A 25,519-nucleotide genomic window follows, 5' to 3' on the forward strand; every position below is an offset into this window, starting at 1 on the left:
TATCAAACACATTTATATGTCGCCCAATCCCGAAGGACTCCGGGTGGCTTACAAAAATAAAGAGAAAAAACACATAACGAAAGAAACAGTTTAAAAACAGCAACACCTCATTCATTCTAATCGGGGCTGGACCTCAACAGTGAGGTCAACAGCCCCAGGCCTGCCAGAACAGCCAAATTTTTACAGCTTTCCTGAAGGCCATGAGAGTGGGTATGGTCTGGATCTCCAGGGTTAGCTGATTCCAAAGAGTCGGAGCAGCCACAGAGAAGGCTCTCCTCCGAGGGCCCGCCAGCCGACATTGTCTGGCAGATAAATATGAAGATTGAGTTAACAAAAAACTCCTAACTTTTTGCCGTTGTATCTTACGATTTATGTCGCCTGCGAAAACAGTCAGAAGCCACTTTTTTCGTTGTAACTTTCACTAAATGAAGAACAAGACCACCTGTATTGGGAACCTCAAAAGCTGGTGCAAAGAATTCGGTCCGTACCACGCAAAAACCATAATTTGAGCAGGTTTGAGCAGGTCTGTTTTAAGAGGGAAGGGGTTGGAGGTAGAGGGATAGTACTTTACACGAGGTGTGTAACATCGGAGTAGGGAAGGAGGAAAAGAAAGAACTGGATCCCTTCGGCAGAATCGCTCGGCAACAACAGCAGGAAAGTCCGGTTTTTCTTCCTCACCTGGACTCCTGCAGCTCAGCCAAACCTCCTCCTCATTTTTTCTAGAAAATTGGGAGAGAAATAAACCATTAGCCCGGAATCAGATGACATCAGGGAGATATATAAATTATATAATTTGATGATATGGGAGACATATAAATTAGAAGGACATATAAACCGTCAGGCCTGGGGATAAGATCCGAACCTCGCCCCACCCGAATGCTGAATGAATGTTGTGTTTTATCGGTTTATTTTTTATTCACATTTTTTTTTCTTTCTTGTGTTTTGTCTTACACTCCCTTCCCATTGATTGTAAGCCGCCCTGAGTCCCCTCAGGGAAAAGGGCGGCCTATAAATGTCAATAAAACTAAAACTAAACTAAACTAAATAGATAAAAGCAATAATTGAAAGGACTGGGCTGTTCAGCACCTGGATGGCCAAGGGCTTCCCTACCTGTAAATGGGTTTAACGCGGCGTTTCTCAAACTTGGCAATTTTTTTTTTAATTAAATTTTTTTTTTAATTTTTAATTTAAAACAAATACAACATCTTTCTTTACATGCTATAGGAAGCGTGTCAGTCGGTCACAAATAAACTTCCATGCATCTCCTCCACAGTCAACAAACATCGCTCATGTTAACTCGAACATTTACTAAGAGCCGAGGTGGCGCAGTGGTTAAATGCAGCACTGCAGGCCACTTCAGCTGACTGCAGTTCTGCAGTTCGGCTGTTCAAATCTCACCGGCTCAGGGTTGACTCAGCCTTCCATCCTTCCAAGGTGGGTAAAATGAGGACCCGGATTGCTGTTGGGGGTGATATGCTGACTCTGTAAACCGCTTAGAGAGGGCTGAAAGCCCTATGAAGCAGTATATAAGTCTAACTGCTATTAAACTCAAATATTCATACATATCACCATCATCATATATCCATTTTCATTTTGACTGTAATTATTATTTTAAAATATTAGTAAAAATAATAATCTTAAACAATACATGCCCACACCAGTGGGAAAAGAAAAAATCAAAACACAGAGAAGACAAAAAGAACAAAAAACAAGGCAGGGGGAAAAAATAAACAAAGGAAAAACAAAAGAAGAAAAAAGGAAAAAAAAACACAGGTATATATTATAAAAAAGTATATCAGCTGGTTACAACATGTTTTGGTGCATCTCTTCCATTAATTCATATTAATTCAAATATCTTAACTCAAATGTTTACCATATTGACATCATTGTACCTCCACTTTTAGTTGACTACAGTTATTTAACATCCTTCATCCTTAACTATGAAACTTGGCAATTTTTAAGAGGGGCAGACTATAACTCCCAGAATTCCCCAGCCAGAAAAGCTACCAATCAACTGGTAAGGAACAGGAGAAGCAAGGGAGGAAGCCCAATTGTGGCATGGGTGGATGGGAATTGTAGTCCCTGAGAGAACTAGGTTGCCTCAGTGTCTAACTTGGGCTCCCGCACCCAGAAGGCTGGGACTGGCAGACCCAAAGACCGATAAGACAACTCCCTGCAGTTAAAAGGCCACTGTGGCACGGGTGGATGGGAATTGTAGTTCCCAAGAGGAATGGATTGATTGCCTTGGTGTCTTCTCTGCTTTGGATTCCAACCCCCAGAAGGCTGGGATTGGTGGATCCAAACATCCCCTGTGAAAAGTCCATGCAGTTAAAAGCCCATTGTGGTGTGGGTGGATGGGAATTGTAGTCCAAGAGAGGGCTGGATTGATTGCCTCAGGGTCTTCTCTACCTTGGACTCCTGCACCCAGAAGGCTGGGACTGCTGGACACAGAGACCCCTAAGACAAGTCCATGCAGTTAAAAGCCCACTGTGGCATGGGTGGATGGGAATTGTAGTTCCCAAGAGGAATAGATTGATTGCCTTGGTGTCTTCTCTGCTTTGGACTCCATCCCCCAGAAGGCTGGGACTGGTGGATCCAAAGATCTCCTAAGACAAGTCCATGCAGTTAAAAAGCCCATTGTGGCGTGGATGGATGGGAATTGTAGTCCAAGAGAGGGCTGGGTTGATTGCCTCAGGGTCTTCTCTACCTTGGACTCCCATACCTAGAAGGCTGGGACTAGCGGACCCAAAGACCCTTAAGACAAATCCAGGCAGTTAAACGCCCACTGTAGCGTGGATGGATGGGGATTGTAGTCCCTGAGAGAGCAGGATCGCCTCTGCTTTGGACTCCCGCACCCAGAAGGCTGGACTGCTGGACCCAGAGACCCCTAAGACAAGTCCATGCAGTTAAAAGCCCACTGTGGCATGAGTGGATGGGAATAGTAGTCCCTCAGAGGGCTAGACTGATTGCTTTATGGTCTTCTCTGCTTTGGACTCCTGCACCCAGAAGGCTGGGACTGCTGGACCCAAAGATCCCCTAAGACAAGTCCATGCAGTTAAAAGCCCATTGTGGTGTGGATGGATGGGAATTGTAGTCCAAGAGAGGGCTGGATTGATTGCCTCAGGGTCTTCTCTACCTTGGACTCCCGCACCCAGAAGGCTGGGACTGCTGGACCCAAAGACCCCTAAGACAAGTCCATGCAGTTAAAAGCCCACTATGGCATGGGTGGATGGGAATTGTAGTTCCCAAGAGGAATAGATTGATTGCCTTGGTGTCTTCTCTGCTTTGGACTCCATCCCCCAGAAGGCTGGGACTGGTGGATCCAAAGATCTCCTAAGACAAGTCCATGCAGTTAAAAGCCCATTGTGGCGTGGATGGATGGGAATTGTAGTCCAAGAGAGGGCTGGATTGATTGCCTCAGGGTCTTCTCTACCTTGGACTCCCATACCCAGAAGGCTGGGGCTGCTGGACCCAGAGACCCCTAAGACAAGTCCATGCAGTTAAAAGCCCACTATGGCATGAGTGGATGGGAATTGTAGTCCAAGAGAGGGCTGGATTGATTGCCTCAGGGTCTTCTCTACCTTGGACTCCCATACCCAGAAGGCTGGGACTAGCGGACCCAAAGACCCTTAAGACAAATCCAGGCAGTTAAACGCCCACTGTAGCGTGGATGGATGGGGATTGTAGTCCCTGAGAGAGCATGATCGCCTCTGCTTTGGACTCCTGCACCCAGAAGGCTGGGACTAGTGGACCCAAAGATCCCCTAAGACAAGTCAATGCAGTTAAAAGGCCATTGTGGTGTGGATGGATGGGAATTGTAGTCCAAGAGAGGGCTGGATTGATTGCCTCAGGGTCTTCTCTACCTTGGACTCCCACACCCAGAAGGCTGGGACTGGCGGACCCAAAGACCCCTGTCAGTTAAAAGGTTGCTTCCCTCTCCCTCCCCGCGGCCCTCAGAGACTCCGCTCCAATTTTTCCTTCAGGGGATCTCCGGGTGGTCCCCCTTCCCCGCCAGGCACGCAGCCAACGCCGAGGGGCGTGGCCGGCGCCATCGTGGGCGTGGCCTCCCCCACCTCAAGACCTGGTCCCAGTCGCTCTGGATCCGCAGCACCGGCGCCTGCGCCATCTTCGCCTCAGCCTTAGCCCCGCCCCGGAAGCCCCCGGCCGGGGACCGCCCCCCGGAAGGCCCGGGCGCCGCCCACCACGGCAGCAGTTTGGCGGGCGGCGAGGCGTGCTGGGAGGCCTGAGGCGGCTGAGGCGGCGGTTGGAGGTGCTCGCGGAGGTGGGCGGGGCTTCAAGGGGGCGGGGCGGCTTGGCCTACCTGGCAGGGCTGGGCGTGGGGAGGGCGACCCCTCGCTCCAACCCTGCGAGGTAGGTTTGTTCGGGCTAGTGGTGGTGGGGGAAGCGGCGCTTCCTTCCCGATATTTTATTTGCATAAGAGGTAAAAATTAACTATGCCCTTCTTTGTGACCTCGGGACTTCAACTCCCAGAATTCCTTCTTCCTCTATTGGCTTTGCTTGTGGGCAGCCATGCTGGCTGTGGGATTCTGGGAGTTGAAGTCCACAGGTTGTAAATAGGACATAACTGCTGAGGGATTCTGGGAGTTGAAGTCCACAGGTTGTAAAGGAGCCATATATATAATGGCTGAGGAATTATGGGAGTTGAAGTCCACAGGTTGTAAAGGAGCCATAGATAATGGCTGAGGAATTATGGGAGTTGAAGTCCACAGGTTGTAAATAGGACATAACTGCTGAGGGATTCTGGGAGTTGAAGTCCACAGGTTGTAAAGGAGCCATAGATAATGGCTGAGGAATTCTGGGAGTTGAAGTCCACAGCTTGTAAATAGGACATAACTGCTGAGGGATTCTGGGAGTTGAAGTCCACAGGTTGTAAAGGAGCCATAGATAATGGCTGAGGAATTCTGGGAGTTGAAGTCCACAGGTTGTAAATAGGACATAACTGCTGAGGGATTCTGGGAATTGAAGTCCACAGGTTGTAAAGGAGCCATAGATAATGGCTGAGGAATTCTGGGAGTTGAAGTCCACAGCTTGTAAATAGGACATAACTGCTGAGGGATTCTGGGAGTTGAAGTCCACAGGTTGTAAAGGAGCCATAGATAATGGCTGAGGAATTCTGGGAGTTGAAGTCCACAGGTTGTAAATAGGACATAACTGCTGAGGGATTCTGGGAATTGAAGTCCACAGGTTGTAAAGGAGCCATAGATAATGGCTGAGAAATTATGGGAGTTGAAGTCCACAGGTTGTAAATAGGACATAACTGCTGAGGGATTCTGGGAGTTGAAGTCCACAGCTTGTAAAGAAACCATAGATAATGGCTGAGGAATTATGGGAGTTGAAGTCCACAGGTTGTAAATAGGACATAACTGCTGAGGGATTCTGGGAGTTGAAGTCCACAGCTTGTAAAGAAACCATAAATAATGGCTGAGGAATTATGGGAGTTGAAGTCCACATCTTGTAAAGGGACATAATGGTTGATGAATTCTGGGAGCTGAAGTACACAGCTGGTAAAGGAGTCAGTTGGCCCAGGAATTGTGGGAATTGAAGTCCACAGGTCACGAAGAGTCCGTGGTTGAGGAATTCTGGGAGCTGAAGTCCACAGCTCATAAAGGGACTACTATAGTGGTCCATCCCTGATCAAAGGAGAAGTGGGGGGCTTATTTGTCCCCATTTGAAAATAGGGAGCATTAGCAAGATTCAACGTGGGTGGGAAAGTTATTAATTATTATCTCTCTAGATAACAGATACCTGTGCATGTCGATATGTATGTAGATAAAAGATATTAAGGGGAACCTATAGTTGCCGTGTACCAGGGTCACACCCTCAACTTTTGTCTTTGATCAATGGTAAGAGGGCTCAAAATAATAAAATACAAAATGCGGTAAGGCGGATGCCATTAAAAACCAAGCAGAAAACAATTGATCATTGCCTGATGTTCCTGCTAATTGGTCCAATTGAGTTAGGCCTGGAGCCACTGGCAGTTGAGAACCTTTGCCAGTCTTTCATTAGAGGCCTTGTGGGTCCTCCTCCCTTGTAGAGATCCTTAATTTGCGGGTAATTAGCTGACATTTAAAGGATAATGGAGCAGTTTGTCATGGAGCAGTTTGTGATTTGATCAGTTTGGGATTGCCGTGGCCAAGTAGCAATAGCAATAGCAGTTAGACTTATATACCGCTTCATGGGGCTTTCAGCCCTCTCTAAGCGGTTTACAGAGTCAGCATATATCGCCCCAACAACAATCCGGGTCCTCATTTCACCCACCTCGGAAGGATGGAAGGCTGAGTCAACTTTGAGCCGGTGAGATTAGAACCGCTGAACTGCAGATAACAGTCAGCTGAAGTAGCCTGCAGTACTGCACCCTAACCACTGCGCTACCTCGGCTCTTATAGCCTGTACAAAACCTGTTTGTGTGGGGTGGGGATAACAACATTATTTCAAGACAAGGAAAGTTGCCGACTTCAGTAATTCATTTAGTGACGATGGCACCGGAAAAAGTGACTTAACGACCATTTTTCTCACAACTGTTGCAGCCCCTCCAGGATCATGTGAGCAAAATTCAGAGGCTTGGCAACTGGTGTGCACTTATGCCTGTTGCAATCTTCCGGGATCACGCGATCCCCTTTGGCAACCTCCTCGCAAGCAATAGCAGTTAGACTTATATACCGCTTCATAGGGCTTTCAGCCCTCTCTAAGCGGTTTACAGAGTCAGCATATCGCCCCCAACAACAATCCGGGTCCTCATTTTACCCACCTCGGAAGGATGGAAGGCTGAGTCAACCCTGAGCCGGTGAGATTAGAACCGCCGAACTGCAGAACTGCAGTCAGCTGAAGTAGCCTGTAGTGCTGCATTTAACCACTGCGCCACCTCGGCAAAGTCAACGGGATTGCCAGATTCACTTAACAACCGTGTGACTACCTTAACCACGGCAGGGATTCACTTAACAACAGTGGCAGGGAAGATTGTAAAAAGGGGGGCGGGAACTCGCTTTAAAAATGTTTCACTTAACAACAGAGATTTCTTGAACGGTCATTAAATGCACTGTTGTAAACCGAGGTTTACCTGTATAAGTCTTAAGTACTATTGCTATTCTTTTTTTTTTTTTACAGTGCTGTTGTAACTATCAACTGTTGTTAAATGAACATTTCTAATTCAAGGACTACTTGCTGTTGGATGAATCAGTTAAAGAAGCCTGTAGAGATTCTCCGCCATCCATGTCCTGGTTGTTGTCCCAAAGATGCTTTTTTCAGGAGGCAACTGGACTTTCTATTTTTTTCTTTGGAAGACGTTTCGCTTCGCTTATAAGAGCCGAGGTGGCGCAGTGGTTAAATGCAGCACTGCAGGCTACTTCAGCTGACTGCAGTTCTGCAGTTCGGCGGTTCAAATCTCACCGCTCAGGGTTGACTCAGCCTTCCATCCTTCCGAGGTGGGTGAAATGAGGACCCGGATTGTTGTTGGGGGCAATATGCTGACTCTGTAAACCGCTTAGAGAGGGCTGAAAGCCGTATGAAGCGGTATATAAGTCTAACTGTTATTGCTATTGCTATTCTCATTCAAGGAAGTTCTTCAGCTCTGACTGGAGGGTGGACAATGGAGGGATTTATACGCCTTGCAAACAGCTGGTCCTTTGCATCCTTTGAGAGGGTCCTTGAGGCCACTTGGAGGTTTTATCTGTGTCCTCAGGGTCCCCTGAGGGGTGCAAATGGTTCCTGTAGCCTGCAATTTTTCCCCCTCTGGAAATCCATTCCTTCTCCCACCCCATTCCAAGGGTCTTCACCCCAAATTGCATAGCTCAACGTCTGTAGAGATTCTCCATCATCCAGGTTGTCCCAAAGGTGTTTTTTTTTTCAAGAGGCAACTGGGCTTCCTTGTTTTCCTTTGAAGACGTTTCCCTTCTCATCCAAGAAGCTTCTTCAGCTCTGGAAGTGCTTCCAGAGTGCTTCACCTCCAAGTGGCCTCAAGGGACCCTCTATAAGGATGCAAAGGACCAGCTGTCTGCAAGGAGCATCAATCCTTCCCTTCCCCACCATCCAGTCAGAGCTGAAGAAGCTTCTGGGTTGAGGAGAGAAACGTCTTCAAAGGAAAAAAAAAGAGTCGACAGTTGCCTCCTGAAAAAGCACCTTTGGGGCAGTTAACAAAAGTGTTGGGTTAGGTCAGGGGTCCCCAAACTTGGCAACTTTAAGACTTGTGGACTTCAACTCCCAGAATTAAGATTTAAGATTTAGTTTATTTGTATGCCGCCCTTCTCCAGGAGGGACTCAGGGCGGCGAACAACTCAAAGGGGAAAAAGGGAACATAAAACACAATACACGTGATTAAAATAAACAAGAATCATACAGCCACACAGGTCGAGAGGGGAAGGGAACTCATCAACCCCAGGCCTGCCGGCACAGCCAGGTTTTGACGGCTTTCCGGAAGGCCTGGAGAGAGGTGAGGGTCCGAATCTCTGCGGGGAGTTCGTTCCAAAGGGCCGGAGCTGCCACAGAGAAGGCCCTCCCCCGGGTGGTAGCCAGATGGCATTGGCTGGTGGACGGAACCCGGAGGAGGCCGACCCTGGGCGATCTAATGGGTCTTTGGGAGGTAATTGGCAGCAGGCGGTCTCTCAAGTACCCAGATCCAATACCGTGAAGGGCTTTATAAGTTACGACTAGCACTTTGAAGTGTATCTGGAGACCGATCGGTAGCCAGTGCAGCTCGCGGAGGATAGGTGTAACGTGGGTGTACCGAGGTGCACCCACAATCGCTCGCGCGGCTGCATTCTGGACGAGTTGGAGTCTCCGAATGCTCTTCAAGGGCTGCCCCATGTAGAATTCTCCAGCCAGCTCTGGGAGTTGAAGTCCATAGCTCATAAAGGGGCCATAGCTACTGGCTGAGGAATTCTGGGAGTTGAAGTCCACAAGTCTTAAAAGTTGCCAAGTTTGAAGACCTCTGGGTTACGGGGTTACAGTCTCACACCGCTGTGGATACAAGGATTTTTTTTTTCTTTTAAGCAGCAGCTTCTCCTTTTCCCCAGATCTGCCAGGATGTCTGGCCACAACTGGAGCCAGAAGACGCAAACCAGGAGGGAGGAAGAGGAGGAGGAGGAGGAGGATCCTTTTGACCAGATGATCCAGCGTACGGGTTGCGCCACTTTCCACTACGCCGTGATGGAGTGCATGGCAGAGCACCAGGACTGGCGCAAGTGCCAGGAGCAAGTGCAGAGTTTTCGGACCTGCATGGCGGAGCATCAGAAGCAGCAAGCCGAGGAGGTCCGGAGGAGGCAGAAGCTGCACCAGGCTGCCAGCTGACCAAAGAGGAAGCAAGGGAGCGCTGGCCTGCTGGACTCCAGAGCTTCGGAGCAACCTGAGCCCAGCAGGGCTGGCGCTGGATGAAGCCCTGGGCGCTTCAGAAATCCAGGAAGAGCTAAATTTTGTAGACAAAAGATGTGTAGATCGTCAGGCCCACTAATACAAAAATGGAGTGGCATTCTTATTTTTTTTTCCGCTTCCTGTCAGGATAAATAGGAGTTTTCTTTTCTTTGTTGGTGCCGTTCATCGTTTGAGGTATATATGTTTTCCCAATCTTGGGCAAAAATCTCAGAGTGAAAAAAGCCAGGGCCAAACATGGCTGTTTTTCACGTGGGGGTGGGTGGTTGGGCACATACTGCATCCAGTTTTGGTCGCCACGAAGTAGAAAAGGTGGTAGTGGATCTGGATACTTGAGAGACCGCCTACTGCCAATCACCTCCATTCGACCAATTAGATCCCATAGATTAGGCCTCCTCCGAGTCCCATCTGCCGGTCAATGCCGACTGGCAACCACGCGGAGGAGAGCCTTCTCGGTGGCAGCTCCGACCCTTTGGAACGATTTCCCCGTGGAGATTCGTACCCTCACCACCCTCCAGACCTTCCGCACAGCCCTCAGAATCTGGCTATCCCGTCAGGCCTGGGGCTAAGACTGTAACCCGCCCGAATGGTATGAATGTTGTGCTTTTTAATTATGTATTGTCTTATATGTTAAAAGTTTGTCTCCCCCTCCCTTTTGGGTTGTGAGCCGCCCTGAGTCCCCCCAGGGAAAAGGGCGGCATATAAATAAACTACTCAAAGATGTGGAGACTCTAGAAAGAGTGCAGAGAAGAGCAACAAAGAGGATTAGGGGACTGGAGGCTAAAACATACGAAGAACGGTTGCAGGAACTGGGGATGTCTAGTTTAATGAAAAGAAGGACCAGGGGAGACATGATAGCATCTTCCAGTATCTCAGGGGTTGCCCCAAAGAAGAGGGAGTCAAGCTATTCTCCAAGGCACCTGAGGGCAGGACAAGAAGCAATGGGTGGAAACTCATCAAGGAGAGATCCTTCCTTCTCTCCTCCCTTCCTTCTCTCCTCCCTTCCTTCTCTCCTCCCTTCCCTCCTCTCCACCCTTGGAAACTAATCAAGGAGAGAAGCAACTTAGAACTGAGGAGGAATTTCCTGACAGTCAGAACAATTAACCAGTGGAACAGAAGTTGCCTCCAGAAGTTGTGAATGCCCCAACACTGGAAGTCTTTAAGAAGATGTTGGATAGCCATTTGTCTGAAATGTTATAGGGTTTCCTGCCTAGGCAGGGGGTTGGACTAGAAGACCTCCAAGGTCCCTTCCAACTCTGCCTATTGTATTGTATTGCATACTTACAGTGTTGGGACCTCTGGTGCGGTGGCCTAGAGACGGAGCTCTCGCCTCACCATCAGGAGGCTGTGCGTTTGATCCTAGGTAGAGGCAGATCTTTCTCTCTCTCGGCACGATGAGAATATATCTGCCGAACAAAACTCCGCATCGGCAACAGGAAGGGCATCGGGCCAGTCATCACTCATCTCCATTCAGTTGCCCAGACTCCACCCTGCAATATGGGGTCATTAAAAGGAGATGATGATAGAATCCTAGGACTGGAAGGGACCATGGAGGTCGTCTAGTCCAACCCCCTTCTTAAGTAGGGGACCCTATCCCATTTCAGACCAATGGCTGTCCTATCTCTTCTTAAACACCTCCAATGCTGGAGCACCCACAACTGCTGAAGGAAGGCTGCTTAATGGATCTCAGAGTTAGGAAGTTTCTCCTCAGTTCTAAGTTGCTTCTCTCTGATTAGTTTCCACCCATTGCTTCTTCTCTTGCCTTCAGATGCCTTGGAGAATAGCTTGACTCCCTCTTCTTTGGGGCAACCCCTGAGATATTGGAAGGAAGGAAGGAAGGAAGGAGGGAAGAAAGGAAGCAGAGAAGGGAGGGAGGGAGGAAGCAAGGAGAGAAGGAGGGAAGGAAGAAGGAGGGAAGGAAGGAGGGAAAGAGAGAAGGAAGGCTCTCCTTGATTAGTTTCCACACATTGCTTCTTGTTCTGCCCTCAGGTGCCTTGGATAATAGCTTGACTCCCTCTTCTTTGGGGCAACCCCTGAGATAGTGGAAGGAAGGAAGGAAAGAAGGAAGCAGAGAAGGGAGGGAGGGAGGAAGCAAGGAGAGAAAGAGGGAAGGAAGGAGGAGGGAAGAAGAAGGAGGGAAGGAAGGAGAGGAGGGAAAGACAGAAGGAATGCTCTCTCCTTGATTAGTTTCCACCCATTGCTTCTTGTCCTGCCCTCAGGTGCCTTGGAGAATAGCTTGACTCCCTCTTCTTTGTGGCAACCCCTGAGATACTGGAAGGAAGGAAGTTGGGAAGGAAGGAAGGTAGGAAGGAAGGAGAGAAGGAAGGTGGGAAGGAAGGAGAGAAGGGAGGGTGGAAGGAAGCAGGGAGGGAGGGAAGGAAGGAGAGAAGGAAAGGAGAGAAGGGAGGAAGGAGAGAAGATAAGGATCTCTCCTTGATGAGTTTCCACCCGTTGCTTCTTGTTCTGCCTTCAGATGCTTTGGAGAATAGCTTGACTCCCTCTTCTTTGGGGCAACCCCTGAGATATTGGAAGGAAGGAAGGTGGGAGGGAAGGAAGGTAGGAAGGAAGGAGAGAAGAAAGGTGGGAAGGAAGAAGGAAGGAAGGATCTCTCCTTGATGAGTTTCCACCCATTGCTTCTTGTTCTGCCCTCAGGTGCTTTGGAGAATAGGTTGACTCCCTCTTCTTTGTGGCAACCCCTGAGATATTGGAAGATGCTATCCTGTCTCCCCTGGTCCTTCTTTTCATTCAACTAGACATACCCAAAATTCCTGCAACCACCCTTAACAGAATATAACACAATAACCGAGTTGGAAGGGACCTCAGAGGTCTCACTGTCAGGAAATTCCTCCTCAGTTCTAAGTTGCTTCCCTCCTTGATTAGTTTCCACCCATTGCTTCTTGTTCTGCCCTCAGGTGCCTTGGAGAATAGCTTGAGCCCCTCTTCTTTGTGGCGACCCCTGAGATACTGGAAGGCTGCTATCATGTCTCCCCTGGTCCTTCTTTTCATTAAACTAAATCAGTGATGGCAAACCTTTTAGACACCGAGTGCCAAAACTGCGTGCACGTGCCCAAACTAAAAAGTGTGCATGCATGCAAATGTGCGTGTGCATGGACAAGCATGTGCAATGCATGCGTGGAAATGTGCAGACATGCGCATCAGAGACCCGAAGACCAGCTGGCCGGTGGGAGGCGGGGCATCCCAACACCGGCAGTGTGGCGAGAGGTCAAGACCTTTTTCTTTTGTGAGCTTCTGTTTCATCGTCTGCAGGGGGACAGAAGCTCACGAAAGAGACGCCACCGAGATCTGACCTGGGTTGGCGGTGCCTGTGCCACCCCTGGAAAGAGGGTGATAGGTTTGCCCTTGTGGAACTAGGTTCTGCGACACACCAGCTTCGTGCCATTTTTGTATTTACAGAAACAATTGATTCCCATCTGTTCTGACCCCCCCCCTTGTCCCACACCAAAGCACTCGGAGCCAAAGATACTTTACGGAATTTATTAACAGACAAGACAGGTCCTTGGCAGCAATCCAGCACAGACAAGCCTTGGCAGCAATCCAGCCTGCCAAGCTAACACCACAGTTCTCTAACATTAATTAATGCGTTGACTTCTGCAAATGGGGCGTGTGCACAAGCAGTCCTTTTATAGTTTGGAGAGGAGCCTAATGACCACCAGCTGAGTGCAATCACCTCCTGTAACTGCGCAACTGTTCCTTGCGTCTATTAGCTCCTGTTCCTTACGCCTATTAGCCCTCCGTTGCTGGGCATCCAGGACCAACTCCCTTGTCTCCTCCCCACTGTTCCAATGCATGACGTCAGGATCACACTCCCTTGTCTCCTCCCCACTGCTCCAAGGCTCAGGCGCCTCCTGGTGGCCGACCAGCCTTTCTGCACCCTGCTCGGAGTCGGAACCCTGTCCAGGGTCCTCCAGAGCCGACTCATAGGGCTCCTCGCTGTCGGAGTCTGGTGGCAGCTCCAACGGCTCCTGCTGGGCCACAACACCCATCTATAAAAGCAACTCTTGTTTCACAAAACAGTTGTGAAAAGGAGCCTCACAAGCATCCTCTTGTGGGTGGAAGATAAATCCTCTCGACTAATTTGCCACTAGGGAAGGTGACTCATTCAGTGGGTCTGTACCGTACCGAGAATTGGGCAGAGAGAATCTCTTTCAGGGCACAGACGCTGAATCATCAAGTTTTGCCTGAAAAGGACGGCTTGGACAGCAGCACAGGGGGAAACACAAGAGATGCTACGCGTTGGGGGTTTTTTCCACGCTTTTTATTCATTTATTTTAAAAAATCACTTGGAAAAGCATCTTTCGAGAGGTGCAAGAGGCCGGATCGAGGCGTCGGATAGGAAAGCTGTGAGAAAACCAAGCTTTTTCTCCTGGCCCTTCACGTTTTTGTTACGGGGAATTCTGGGAGCTGAAGTCCACGCATGTTACAGTACTGGAGGATTTTGGGAGTTGGAAGTCCACCTGTGCTGGCTGGGGAAGCCTGGAACGACGGCTCGAAGCGATGGAAAGCTTCAATCGGAGACCGGCCCCATCTCACTGCAGTTTGGCCCGAAGCACATCCAGTTCCGTGCGGACCTTCAGTCGAATTCTGAAATCTTCCTCTGTGTGCTGGAAGGAAAGGAACAAACCCAGCATTTGGATCTTGGTTAATGCAGAATGACGGTGGCTGAAGAAAGTGGCAAAACCTTTGTACCCGCGAAGGTTTAGATCACCTAAGCCCAGTTGTGGCTTGCCAGCCCAGCTGCTGGAGGGGGGAGAGGGGAATTGGGCCTTGTGGTGATGGGCCAGTGCACACATCCACAGCTCAAATCGACACGAGTGGCAGGCTGGCGCACACGCGCGTGAGTTCCCACCAGCCACCACTTGTGCAAGTTAAGCTGCCCGCTTGCACTCTAGCTGGCCACTTGTGCGGCCCAATTCCCAGTAGGCCACGGGTCAGTAGTGGCCTGGGGGGGTTGGGGGAGCACTGACCAAAGCAATATAATATCAGCTACTGAGGCTGCATTTGCACAAAGAAAAGAATCTTATAATTCAAGATTTTAACTTGGTTTATGTCAGGGTTTATCAGATTGTGGTCCGGAGAATTCTTCCTGGGGAAGTTGATGGTCAATTGATTGATCCCTGAGAGGTTTATTTACACACAGCCAGTTTTATATCCTTGCAGGTTTCAAGCACTGATGACGTAACCTAGTCAGATAATGAAACGTCTGCAAGAAAACCAGCCAGCTCAGAGAGCACCAGGGACCTCACAGTCCTCCTCCTCCTCTTTCTCACACCCCACTCCCTTCTAGCACTGATGATGTTCCCTAGTTGGGTCATGAAATGTCTTCAAGAAAACAATCAAGTTCAGAGAACACTAAGGGCCACACAGTCTTCCTCCTCCTTTCTGCAAACCCCACTCCCTTCTAGCACTGATGATGTTCCCTAGTTGGGTCATGAAATGTCTTCAAGAAAACAATCAAGTTCAGAGAACACTAAGGGCCACACAATCTTCCTCCTCCTTTCTGCAAACCCCACTCCCTTCTAGCACTGATGATGTTCCCTAGTTGGGTCATGAACCGTCATCCTCCTCCTCCTCCTCCTTTTTCTTCTCCTCCTCCTTTCTGCAAACCCCACTCCCTTCTAGCACTGATGATGTTCCCTAGTTGGGTCATGAACCGTCATCCTCCTTTTTCTTCTCCTCCTCCTCCTTTCTGCAAACCCCACTCCTTTCTAGCATTGATAATGTTACCTAGTTGGGTCATGAAACATCTCCAAACCCAGAGCACCCAAGAACCCCCCCCCCCCAGTCGTCTTCCTCCTTTTTTTTAGGATAACTGTATTGATGGTTTTCATTATTTTAATTCTCTAAGTGTTTCAATAAGACCCCCACATACCTCTTTCACTAATAGATGGACTCCTTCGGGGAGGTTATTCTGAATAATTTCCAAGAAAATGGGACTAAATGTGGCCGTCAGTTGATTGATCTGGAGGAACGGAGAAGAGTTGTTTTTCCAGAGGAAAAGAAAAAAACAAATTACCAACGTTCGACGTATTATCTGTGAATCTCTGGTTTATCTACTTTTTTTTTTTAATGCCGCCTGAAGATTTCCCACACTTTCCATTTCAAAAGGTAAGTACCATCCCAGGAGGAAACTCTCCGGAAAATAATGGAATGTGCCGAAATGAGTAAGCTTACATTTGAAATTAAGAGAACAAGAGGATGAGCAATATTATAAAAGTGTGGGACTTGTTTTACCAATGGTTGGATAAAAAAAAAACTGGGAATGAAACTGTTTACTTATGTTGTAATATTTCTTTTTATTTTTTTATTTTTTCTGTTATGATATATAAGGCGTACAAAAAGCAAGATGCTCAGGTTGTCATCAAAATAATAAAACGATACAAATAGTCCTGGATTTACTACCGTTTGTTAAGTGACCATTGAAAGTTAAAAACAGGGCTGGGGAAAAAAAGGGACTTGGGACGAGTCCTCACACTTATGACCGTTACACCATGGTTGTGGCCCCGGCAGGCCTGGGGCTGTTGACCTCTTGATTGAGGTCCAGCCCCACTTTGACTGGGTGCATGTTGTGTTTCTTCTTAATCTTGTTGTGTCTTATTGTTTTAACCCCTTCTCATTACTTCTCATTTCTGTAAGCCGCCCGAATTATTAAATTCAATAAATGAAATGAAATAAAATTTTGGGTGCTTGGCGATTGAGGACAGTTGCAGTGTTCCGGATTCAACGTTTGCCATTTGTGATCTGTCCTCGTCTCCACTTCCACTAAGCAAAGTCAATGGGGAAACAAGACTCTCTTAACGACCGTGTGATTCACTTAACAATGACAGGGATTCACTTAATAACAGTAGCAAAAATATCCAGCAAGTAAATAAGTAAGTTGGGTACAACTTAGCAGCTATTTTTATTTCTTTTTTTCCCTGTTTTCCTTTCAAGAAAGACGCAACGCTCTCTCACTCCGCCGTCATTCAGGAGTTTGAAACGGTGTAGGGCAGTGGTCTCCAACCTTGGCAACTTTAAGACCTGTGGACTTCAACTCCCAGAGTTCCTCAGCCAGCAAAGTTGGCTGAGGAACTCTGGGGATTGAAGTCCACAAGTCTGGCTGAGGAACTCTGGGAATTGAAGTCCACAAGTCTGGCTGAGGAACTCTGGGAATTGAAGTCCACAAGTCTGGCTGAGGAACTCTGGGAATTGAAGTCCACAGGTCTTAAAGTTGCCAAGGTTGGAGACCACTGATATAGGATTTCCTGCCTGGGCAAGGGGTTGGACTAGAAGACCTCCAAGGTCCCTTCCAACTCTGCTATTGTATTTTGTATTGTATAGTTTGATAATAGAGTTTGACAGCCATCCTGCCGTCATTACTTACAGCTAATCCTCGTTCATTTAGTGACTGAAGTTACGACAGCGCTGAAAAAAGTGAGTTTCCACCATTTTTTTTTACCGTTGCAGCATATCCACAGTCATGTGATCAAAAATTTAAGATACTTGGCAGCTGGCTCACATTTATGACGGTCGCAGTGTCCCGGATCACATGATTCCCCTTTCGCGACCATCTAACAAGCAAAGTTGAGGGGGAAAGGCAGATGCACTTACAACTGTGAGACTCACTAAACCAGTGTTTCCCAACCTTGGTGACTTTAAGTCCTGTGGACTTCAACTTCCAGAATCCCCCAGCCAGCTATGCTGGCTGGGGGATTCTGGGAGTTGAAGTCCACAGGACTTAAAGTCACCAAGGTTGGGAAACACTGCACTAAACAACAGTGATTGGCTTGAGAACTCTGGCAAGGAAGGTTTTAAAGCGGGACGAGACTCACTTAGCAGCTGCCTCGCTTAGCGGCAGGAATTTGGGGCTCCGTTGTGGCCGTAAGTCGAGGACTGCCTGTATTTTGGAGAATAAAACCAGGGAGGCGACCTTACCTGAACGACACGCTGGTGGCTTGTAAGGTGGCCGTCCACACGGACTTTGCTGCCATGTTCCCCCGCCAACACCAGCTCCACCGTCTTCGTGGGCATGGCATAGCTGGGAAAAGAGCCAGAGAGGAAATTATTATTATTTCCCCCACACACACTTGATTGGATAAGCATTTGTCTGGTTTGGTATATTATTACATTAGCATTCGTATGAGTCTGTATGCAATGAAATGTCATTTTGATGTAGGCCAATTGAAAGTGACAAGTTACTATTCTATTGTTCTATTCTTCTCTATTAATAGGATAGGGAAGAATAGAATAATGACTTCATATTCTTCTCTATTCTATTCTTCCATTCTATTCTTCTCTATTCTATTCTTCACTATTCTATTCATTTAATTCCTATTCTATTCCATTCTATTCTATTCTCCTCTATTCTATTCTTCTCTATTCCATTCTATTTTCTATTCTATTCTATTCTTCTTTATTCTATTCTTCTATTCCATTCTATTCTTCTCTATTCTATTCTTCTCTATTCTATTCATTTAATTCCTATTCTATTCTTCCATTCCATTCTACTGTATATACTCGAGTATAAGCCTAGTTTTTCAGCCCACTTTTTGGGCTGAAAAAAGCCGCCTCGGCTTATACTCGAGTCAGTGAAAAATTTGCCCGAAATGGAGGAGAAAAAGGGGCGGGGCCATGCCGCTGGGTGACGCTCGTGAATGGCCCAGTGCCCCTGTGAGTTTCCCCTCCCTCTGTGTCAGTTTGCCGCGCAGCGCGCACCGCACCATCCCCCCTCCTCACGTTCTAATGTAATGCAGGGCTGTCTTACGATTCCCCTTCCTCCCCCTCCTGCCGCTCTGCAACGATGTCCCACCTCCTCCTTGTTATGGCAAGCAGCCACATAGCGATGTCCCACCTCCTCTGGTACAGTGATCCAATGATAGGAATCACTGTGCCGTGTGTCATAGGAGGCGGGACATCGCTCCCGCGGCTGCACGGGACATCATCATCACAGCGGGACATCAGCATCATGAGGTGAGTGAAGTATTTCATTGAATACACTGCTAGTTTACTGTTTTTCTTTGAAATAAATATTCAAAAACATTATTGGTATCTATTTTTATTTTTGAAATTTACCGGTAGCTGCTGCATTTCCCACCCTAGGCTTATACTCGAGTCAATAACTTTTCCAGTTTTTTGTGGTAAAATTGGGTGCCTCGGCTTATATTCGGGTCGGCCTATACTCGAGTATATACGGTATTCTATTCTTCTCTATTCTATTCTATTCCATTCTATTTTCTATTCTATTCTTTCTATTCTATTCTATTCATTTAATTCCTATTCTATTCTTCTATTCCATTCTATTCTTCTCTATTCTATTCTTCTCTATTCTATTCTATTTTCTATTCTATTCTTCTCTATTCTATTCTATTCTTCTCTATTCTATTCTATTTTCTATTCTATTCTTCTCTATTCTATTCTTCCATTCTATTCTTCTATTCTTCTCTATTCTATTCTATTCATTTAATTCCTATTCTATTCTTCTATTCCATTCTATTTTTCTCTATTCTATTCTATGCTTCTCTATTCTATTCTATTTTCTATTCTATTCTTCTCTATTCTATTCTTCTCTATTCTATTCTTCTATTCTATTCTTTTCTATTCTATTCATTTAATTCCTTTTCTATTCTTCTATTCCATTCTATTTTCTATTCTATTCTTCTCTATTCTATTCTATTCTCTTTTCTCTATTCTGTTACATTCCATTCCACTCCATTTCAACTGTTTTCTACTCTGTTCCGTTCTCTTCGATTTCCTGCTTGAGCAAGGCGTTAGAATAGAATAACAAAATTGGAAGGGACCTCGGAGATCTCCTAGTCCAACCCCCTGCTCAGGCAGGAAACCCTACACCACTTCAGACAAACAGCTGTCCCAACAGTTGTCTTAAAAGCTTCCAGTGTTGAAGCACCCACAACCTCAGGAGGTGCATCCTCAAACCTCTGGCTATGTATGGTTGCTAAGTGAGTCTTATACCTTTCGACCACTTTGATGGGCAGCTTGTTGCAGAGCCGATGGACATACTGAGCGTAGTGTTCAACCAGGCAGACGTCGTAGCCCGTCATCACGATGTTTAAAGTCCCATACTGGTGCTCTGTGCCAGCGTCGATTTCTTTCATCTCCACGTGATTCTTCCTTTTAGGAGGGGCCTGGGAAAAAACAACAGCCGGGTTCATGGGTGGTTTATTCAACTGATACAGGTAGCCCTCAACTCACACCAGTTCATCATGACAGCTTGCGTGCTGGCAGATATGGCTCCGTGTGGCACCTGTAGCAAGCGTGCCATAGGTTCGCCATCAATACAATACAATAGCAGAGCTGGAAGGGGCCTTGGAGGACTTCTAGTCCAACCCCCTGCCTAGGCAGGAAACCCTATACCGTTCCAGGCAAATGGCTATCCAACATCTTCTTAAAGACTTCCAGTGTTGGAGAATTCACAACTTCTGGAGACAACTTCTGTTCCACTGATTAATTGTTCTAACTGTCAGGAAATTCCTCCTCAGTTCTCAGTTGCTTCTCTCCTGGATTAGTTTCCACCCATTGCTTCTTGTTCTTCTTGTTCACAGGAATAGAAGAACAGAGTTGGAAGGGACCTTGGAGGTCTTCTAGTTCAACTCCATTTAGGCAGGATTCCCTTAACAATGGTAGCAAGAAAAGGGGCAAATGGGGAAAACTCACTCAACAGGCCCCTTGGTTAACAACATTTCGGGGGCTCAATTGTGGTCCTAAATCGAGGATTGCCTGTAATAGCCTTCTAATCCAGAGTCCTCAGCCGATAGTCATGTCTCTCTAGAAATCTGTCTTTGACAGAAACAGCAAAGTGAGAGGTTTCTAATGCTCACCTCCGGCGGGAGAAGATGTCTATATCGGCCGATACCATGGGTAGGCTTGGATCTGTAGTGTCTTTGAAAATTCTTCTGTAGGCTGCCTGTAAAAGAGGAAACAAAAACAAAAAATAATACAGAAAATTGTGTTCTTTTCTTTAATCAGAGCAGTAAATTTAGCCATCTCTGCTAGTTCTATCAATTTTTGCAGCCATTCCTCCATTGTGGGAATCAATTGGCCTCCCATTTCTGTGTATGAAATAATGTTGCTGCTGTTGACATATATGGCATCATTTTTTCTCCCAAATCTTTTCCCATTAAACCCAAAACACAAGTCTTCTGATATTTATATTTACTTTTAAGAATCTTGTGCATTAATAATAGCAATAGCAGTAGACTTATATACCGCTTCATAGGCCTTTCAGGCCTCTCTAAGCGGTTTACAGAGAGTCAGCATATTGCCCCCAACAATCTGGGTCCTCATTTTACCCACCTCGGAAGGATGGAAGGCTGAGTCAACCCTGAGCCGGTGAGATTTGAACCGCTGAACTGCTGATCTAGCAGTAGCCTGCAGTGCTGCATTTAACCACTGTGCCACCTTGGCTCTAAGATGTGAATCCTACTCCAATACCTCTTTGCTTTGTCACATGTCCACCACATGTGATAAAAAGTCCTTTATTTACTTTTACATTTTCAACATTCATTTAAGATATCCTTATAGATTGAACAAGCTATCCGGTGTTGGATACCTACAATACATCATCTTATAACAATTTTCTTTTAAATAATAATTTAGTGTAAATTTTAAACCTTTTGTCTAAGAGAACAAACCAGGGAGGTCTGGTACATCTACAACATTTTTAGAATAGAATAGAATTCTTTCTTGGGCAGGTGTGATGGGACACACAAGGAATTTGTCTTTGGTGCAGATGCTCTCGATGTATATAAAAAGACAAGATACATTTATCAAGAATCATAAGCTACAACACTTAATGATAGTCATAGGGTACAAATAAGCAATCAGGAAACAATCCATATAAACCATAAGGATACAAGCAGCAAAGTCACAGTTGTGCAGTCATAAGTGGGAGGAGATGGGTGATAGGACAGGTGAGAAGACTAATAGGAATAGTAATGCAGCCTTAGTAAATAGTTTGACAGTGGAGAGGGAATTATTTGTTTAGCAGAGTGATGGCATTCAGGAAAAAACTGTCCTTGTGTCTAGCTGTTCTGGTGTGCAGTGCCCTGTAGCGTCGTTTTGAGGGTAGGAGTTGGAACAATTTATGTCCAGGATGCGAGGGGTCTGTAGATATTTTCACAGCCCTCTTTTTGACTCGTGCAGTGTGCAGGTCCTCAATGGAAGGCAGGTTAGCAGTAATTGGTTTCTCTGCAGTTCTGATTTTCCTCTGAAGTCTGTGTCTGTCTTGTTGGGTTGCAGAGCCAAACCAGACATTTATAGAGGTGCAATAATTCCTCTGTAGAACTGGGAAAAGGCCTGTTTTGTGGCCAACTGTTTTTGCCAAAATGGGGTGAATATAACACCCTCTCATTGAGTTATTTGTTTATTGAATTTATTTGCCGCCCATCTCGTAGCAGTCAATTCTGGGTAGCAAATTCCTCACACCACAGCATAGCCCCAAAGACGGTTCTCTTTCCCAAGTTACGATAAATCGTTTAAAAAAACAAACAGAACCTTCTTACCTAGAGGACAGATTGGATTCCTTCTAGATGATTTGAATGCAAGGCTAAAAAGCAAAGAGACAAATAAATCCTTATTATGCTTCGATAGCAGGTACTTCCATGGGATAAAAATTTTCACAGCTCTCTTGAGGTTCTCCAGTTAAAAAGTAATTAGAATGCAAAGCTCCCAGCTAGCCCAATTGGCAATTTTGCAAATTTATATAAAGAAGTACAAGTCATAACAATCCCGCATTAATTTATTTGTCCTATCAAAATGTGTCCTGTCACACAGCTCCCCATTTGCAATGTTCACAATAAGGTTGAGCATCTGAATTCTTCCTGTCCTTTTAGTGATACCTTCCACCAAGACACAAAAAAAGATATAGATGTCAATCAATTGGGGCCAGAATGTCTGTTGTTAAGCAAAGCAGTTGTTTAATAGGTGGTGCCCAATTTTATGACTTTCGCCATTGTTGTTAAGCAGATCATTATAGATGCTAAGTGGATCAGTGTTTGCTAAGCCAACCCAATTTCCACATTGAGTTTCCTTGTTTAGAAGCCTTCTGGGAAGCTTGCAAACATTGTGACTATCATAAATAGATGCTGATTATAAAGCTCCCAAATCTTAATGGAGTGACCACGGGGATGCTAATATGATCGTAAGTGTGAGAACCGATCATAGGTCACTTATTTCAATGCCACTGTAACCTCAAACAATAGTTACGCAAATGGTTGTTAAGGATTTATCTGTAATCTGCAGATATCTCACCTGAAAATACCACATCCTTGCTTTAAAACAGATTCCTTTCCCAGGGACAACACCTGCAGGAAGAAAGTTAAATCATCAGTTACTGAAATAAAATAAAAAATGTACCAGGCTGTTCTCAAAACTACAAGGCTACTCCTTAGTGACCTTCTCAAATTGATTGTATAAGCCCAAAACACTGTTGGCAAGAAAACCATAATACGTCTGATATCCCGCATTTCTCTTTCGGCTTCATTTCTCTCACTTTTGCCCCATTTGACGACTTTTCTTGCCATGTTTGTTAAGTGAATCATGGCAGTTGTTAAATTAGCAGCACGGTTGTTAAGGGAGTCTGTTTTGACCCCCACCTTGTCCGTTCAAAAACACTTTTTTTACCTTACTTTTTTTTGTATTTGTAATGTATCTGGCAAATGTCAAATCCTTGCCATTTGAACTCTTATCAATCTGCAATCTATGGGCATAGAATTTATCCCGGAATGGAGCTGTAAAGAGCTGTAAAACTGATACCTTTGATATGCCCCCCTTCTGTCTAAGGACGTATCTCACCTTTCACCTGTGCCCTTCACAACAGGGGGCCAAATGGCCAATCCTGGGAACAGCAAGGAGACCAGACGGATAAAGCTAATGATGATATTTCTTCACTGTATAAAAAGGAGCTTCTCTGAAGGTCTCAGCTCTTCCCTGCATATCCTTGGGGTCTGTTGGGAACAACTGACCATCATGTCTTTAAACTTTGATCAAAGATTAAACGCTGATTGTTATTCAAGCCTCCCTTTTAAGTCTCATGTTTGGGCTCATTGTGGCTTGGATTTTAATAATTGTATCTTTTATCTTAATTTTTAAACGTCTTTTTTTATCTTGCCTGTAAGCCGCCCAGAGTCCTACGGGATTGGGCGGCATACAAATGTATTAAATTTCAATTTCAAATTTCAATTTCTTATCAAGCTGCAATCTATGGGCATAGAACTTTCATTTCATTTTCATTTCATTTATTGAATTTCTAGGCCGCCCAATCCCGAAGGACTCCTTATCCTGGAATGGAGCTGTAAAGAGCTGTAAAACTGATACCTTTGATATGTCCCCCTTCTGTCTAAGGCAGTGTTTCTCAACCTTGGCCACTTGAAGATGTCTGGACTTCAACTCCCAGAATTCCCCAGCCAGCGAATGCTGGCTGGGGAATTCTGGGAGTTGAAGTCCAGACATCTTCAAGTAGCCAAGGTTGAGAAACACTGGTCTAAGGAGGTATCTCACCTTTCACCTGTGCCCTTCACAACAGGGGGCCAAATGGCCAATCCTGGGAACAGCAAGGAGACAAGACGGATAAAGCTAGTGGTGATATTTCTTCACTGTATAAAAAGGAGCTTCTCTGAAGGTCTCAGCTCTTCCCTGCATATCCTTGGGGTCTGTTGGGAACAACTGACCATCATGTCTTTAAACTTTGATCAAAGATTAAACGCTGATTGTTATTCAAGCCTCCCTTTTAAGTCTCATGTTTGGGCTCATTGTGTCTTGGATTTTAATAATTGTATATTTTATCAGAGCCGAGGTGGCGCAGTGGTTAAATGCAGCACTGCAGGCTACTTCAGCTGACTGCAGTTCTGCAGTTCGGCTGTTCGAATCTCACCGGCTCAGGGTTGACTCAGCCTTCCATCCTTCCGAGGTGGGTGAAATGAGGACCCAGATTGTTGGGGGCGATATGCTGACTCTGTAAAGCGCTTAGAGAGGGCTGAAAACCCTATGAAGCGGTATATAAGTCTAACTGCTATTGCTATTGCTATTGTTATTCAAGCCTCCCTTTTAAGTCTCATGTTTGGCTCATTGTGGCTTGGATTTTAATAATTGTATCTTTTATCTTAATTTTTAAATGTCTTTTTTATCTTGCCTGTAAGCCGCCCAGAGTCCCAAGGGAGTGGGCAGCATACAAATTTTATTCAATTGAAATTGAAATTGTTTTCTCACAACTTCTATGGGCCTCAACGTCTTCTCAAAACCTTCCATTTGGGAGTTTTTCGTTTTACAAAATTTGGATAAAATTTGGATAAAAGTAACACCAATCTACCAATAATTCACCCATTCCCCATGCACTCCCTCGGCTTCCCAGCCCCCCCCCTTTCCATCCCACCCGCGCTTTCCCACCTTAAGGACCCCCAGATGGGCTGGCTGGGCATGATGGGACCTGGAATCCCACCCATTCCGAGTACAGCCAGTTGAAGGAGACAGAGAAGGATGGGGAAAAGGACACCCCCCCCCAAAAAAAATACTTACTTTCCCCAAGGCCGCGCTCATGATCTTCAGCGGCGCCCCCGACCCTCCAGGCGGTAACCACGGCGACGCGGGGAGTTTGGGGGGGGGGGGGCTTTGAAATAACGAATCCGAATGAGGTCACCCTAATGCGTTCCCCCGCAGGTCCCGGGTCCGTCACTAAAATAGTTCCCCCTTGGAACCTGTGCCGCGGATTTCAAGTTCCGCGGCGAGTTTGTCCCGCCGCCGCCAATCAGGAGCGTCCTCTCCGCAGTGGCTGTTCTGATTGGCTAAGAAAAGGAGCATAGAGAGGAAAAAACGGGAAGAGGTGACTTGCAGGCTTCTTTTAGAATTAGAAGTAGTTTTAGAATTAGTAGAGATAATTAGAATTAGAAATAGGGATAGGATTTGAATTTGATTTAGAAAGAGGAGCTGGATTTGAATTACAATGGCAATTTGAATTAGAATTCTTTATTGGCCAAGTGTTGATTGGACACACAAGGCATTTGTCTTTGGTGCAGAAACTCCCAATGTAATATACAAGCAAGTGATAAATCATGATCATAATCATAAAATAAAACCATCACAAATAGCAATAGCACTTAGACTTATATACTGCTTCATAGTGCTTTTACAA

At 46.1% G+C, this 25,519-nt stretch overlaps 3 protein-coding genes across 4 annotated transcripts in view; 1 reads left to right on the forward strand and 2 right to left on the reverse strand.

The window, feature by feature from the left end:
- The window catches only part of PAAF1 (proteasomal ATPase associated factor 1), a 23,077-nt gene extending 18,867 nt beyond the window's left edge, over positions 1–4,210 (reverse strand). Inside the window, exons 1-2 of the mRNA XM_087720958.1 lie at positions 4,074–4,210; positions 679–719 (exon numbers count right to left, since the gene is read on the reverse strand). Coding sequence (XP_087577084.1) covers positions 679–719; positions 4,074–4,126 — 94 coding nt within the window. The 5' untranslated portion in view covers positions 4,127–4,210. The remainder of the gene's footprint in view (positions 1–678; positions 720–4,073) is intronic.
- COA4 (cytochrome c oxidase assembly factor 4 homolog) lies at positions 4,152–9,481 on the forward strand. Of its 2 annotated transcripts, none has more exons than XM_087720959.1 (2): positions 4,152–4,270; positions 9,030–9,481. In XM_087720959.1, exon 2 carries the CDS (start codon positions 9,040–9,042, stop codon positions 9,301–9,303), a length of 264 nt encoding a protein of 87 aa, XP_087577085.1. In that variant the 5' UTR covers positions 4,152–4,270; positions 9,030–9,039; the 3' UTR covers positions 9,304–9,481. The 2 variants fall into 2 exon arrangements, with proteins under 2 accessions (XP_087577085.1, XP_087577086.1); XM_087720960.1 differs by having other exon boundaries at positions 4,172–4,282.
- A 4,180-nt stretch (positions 9,482–13,661) lies between these two features.
- On the reverse strand, positions 13,662–25,076 carry MRPL48 (mitochondrial ribosomal protein L48). Its single transcript, XM_087720961.1, has 8 exons — positions 24,907–25,076; positions 22,645–22,697; positions 21,897–21,940; positions 20,214–20,299; positions 19,348–19,520; positions 17,314–17,416; positions 15,272–15,361; positions 13,662–14,003 (listed from the first exon to the last, which is right to left on the reverse strand). Exons 1-8 carry the CDS (start codon positions 24,925–24,927, stop codon positions 13,929–13,931), a joined length of 645 nt encoding a protein of 214 aa, XP_087577087.1. The 5' UTR covers positions 24,928–25,076; the 3' UTR covers positions 13,662–13,928.
- Between the last annotated feature and the right edge of the window lie 443 nt (positions 25,077–25,519).

This window comes from Thamnophis sirtalis, unplaced genomic scaffold (assembly GCF_051295495.1).
Source record: "Thamnophis sirtalis isolate CommonGarterSnake01/CBP01778 unplaced genomic scaffold, rThaSir2_p1.2 scaffold_8, whole genome shotgun sequence".
NCBI lineage: Eukaryota > Metazoa > Chordata > Lepidosauria > Squamata > Natricidae > Thamnophis > Thamnophis sirtalis.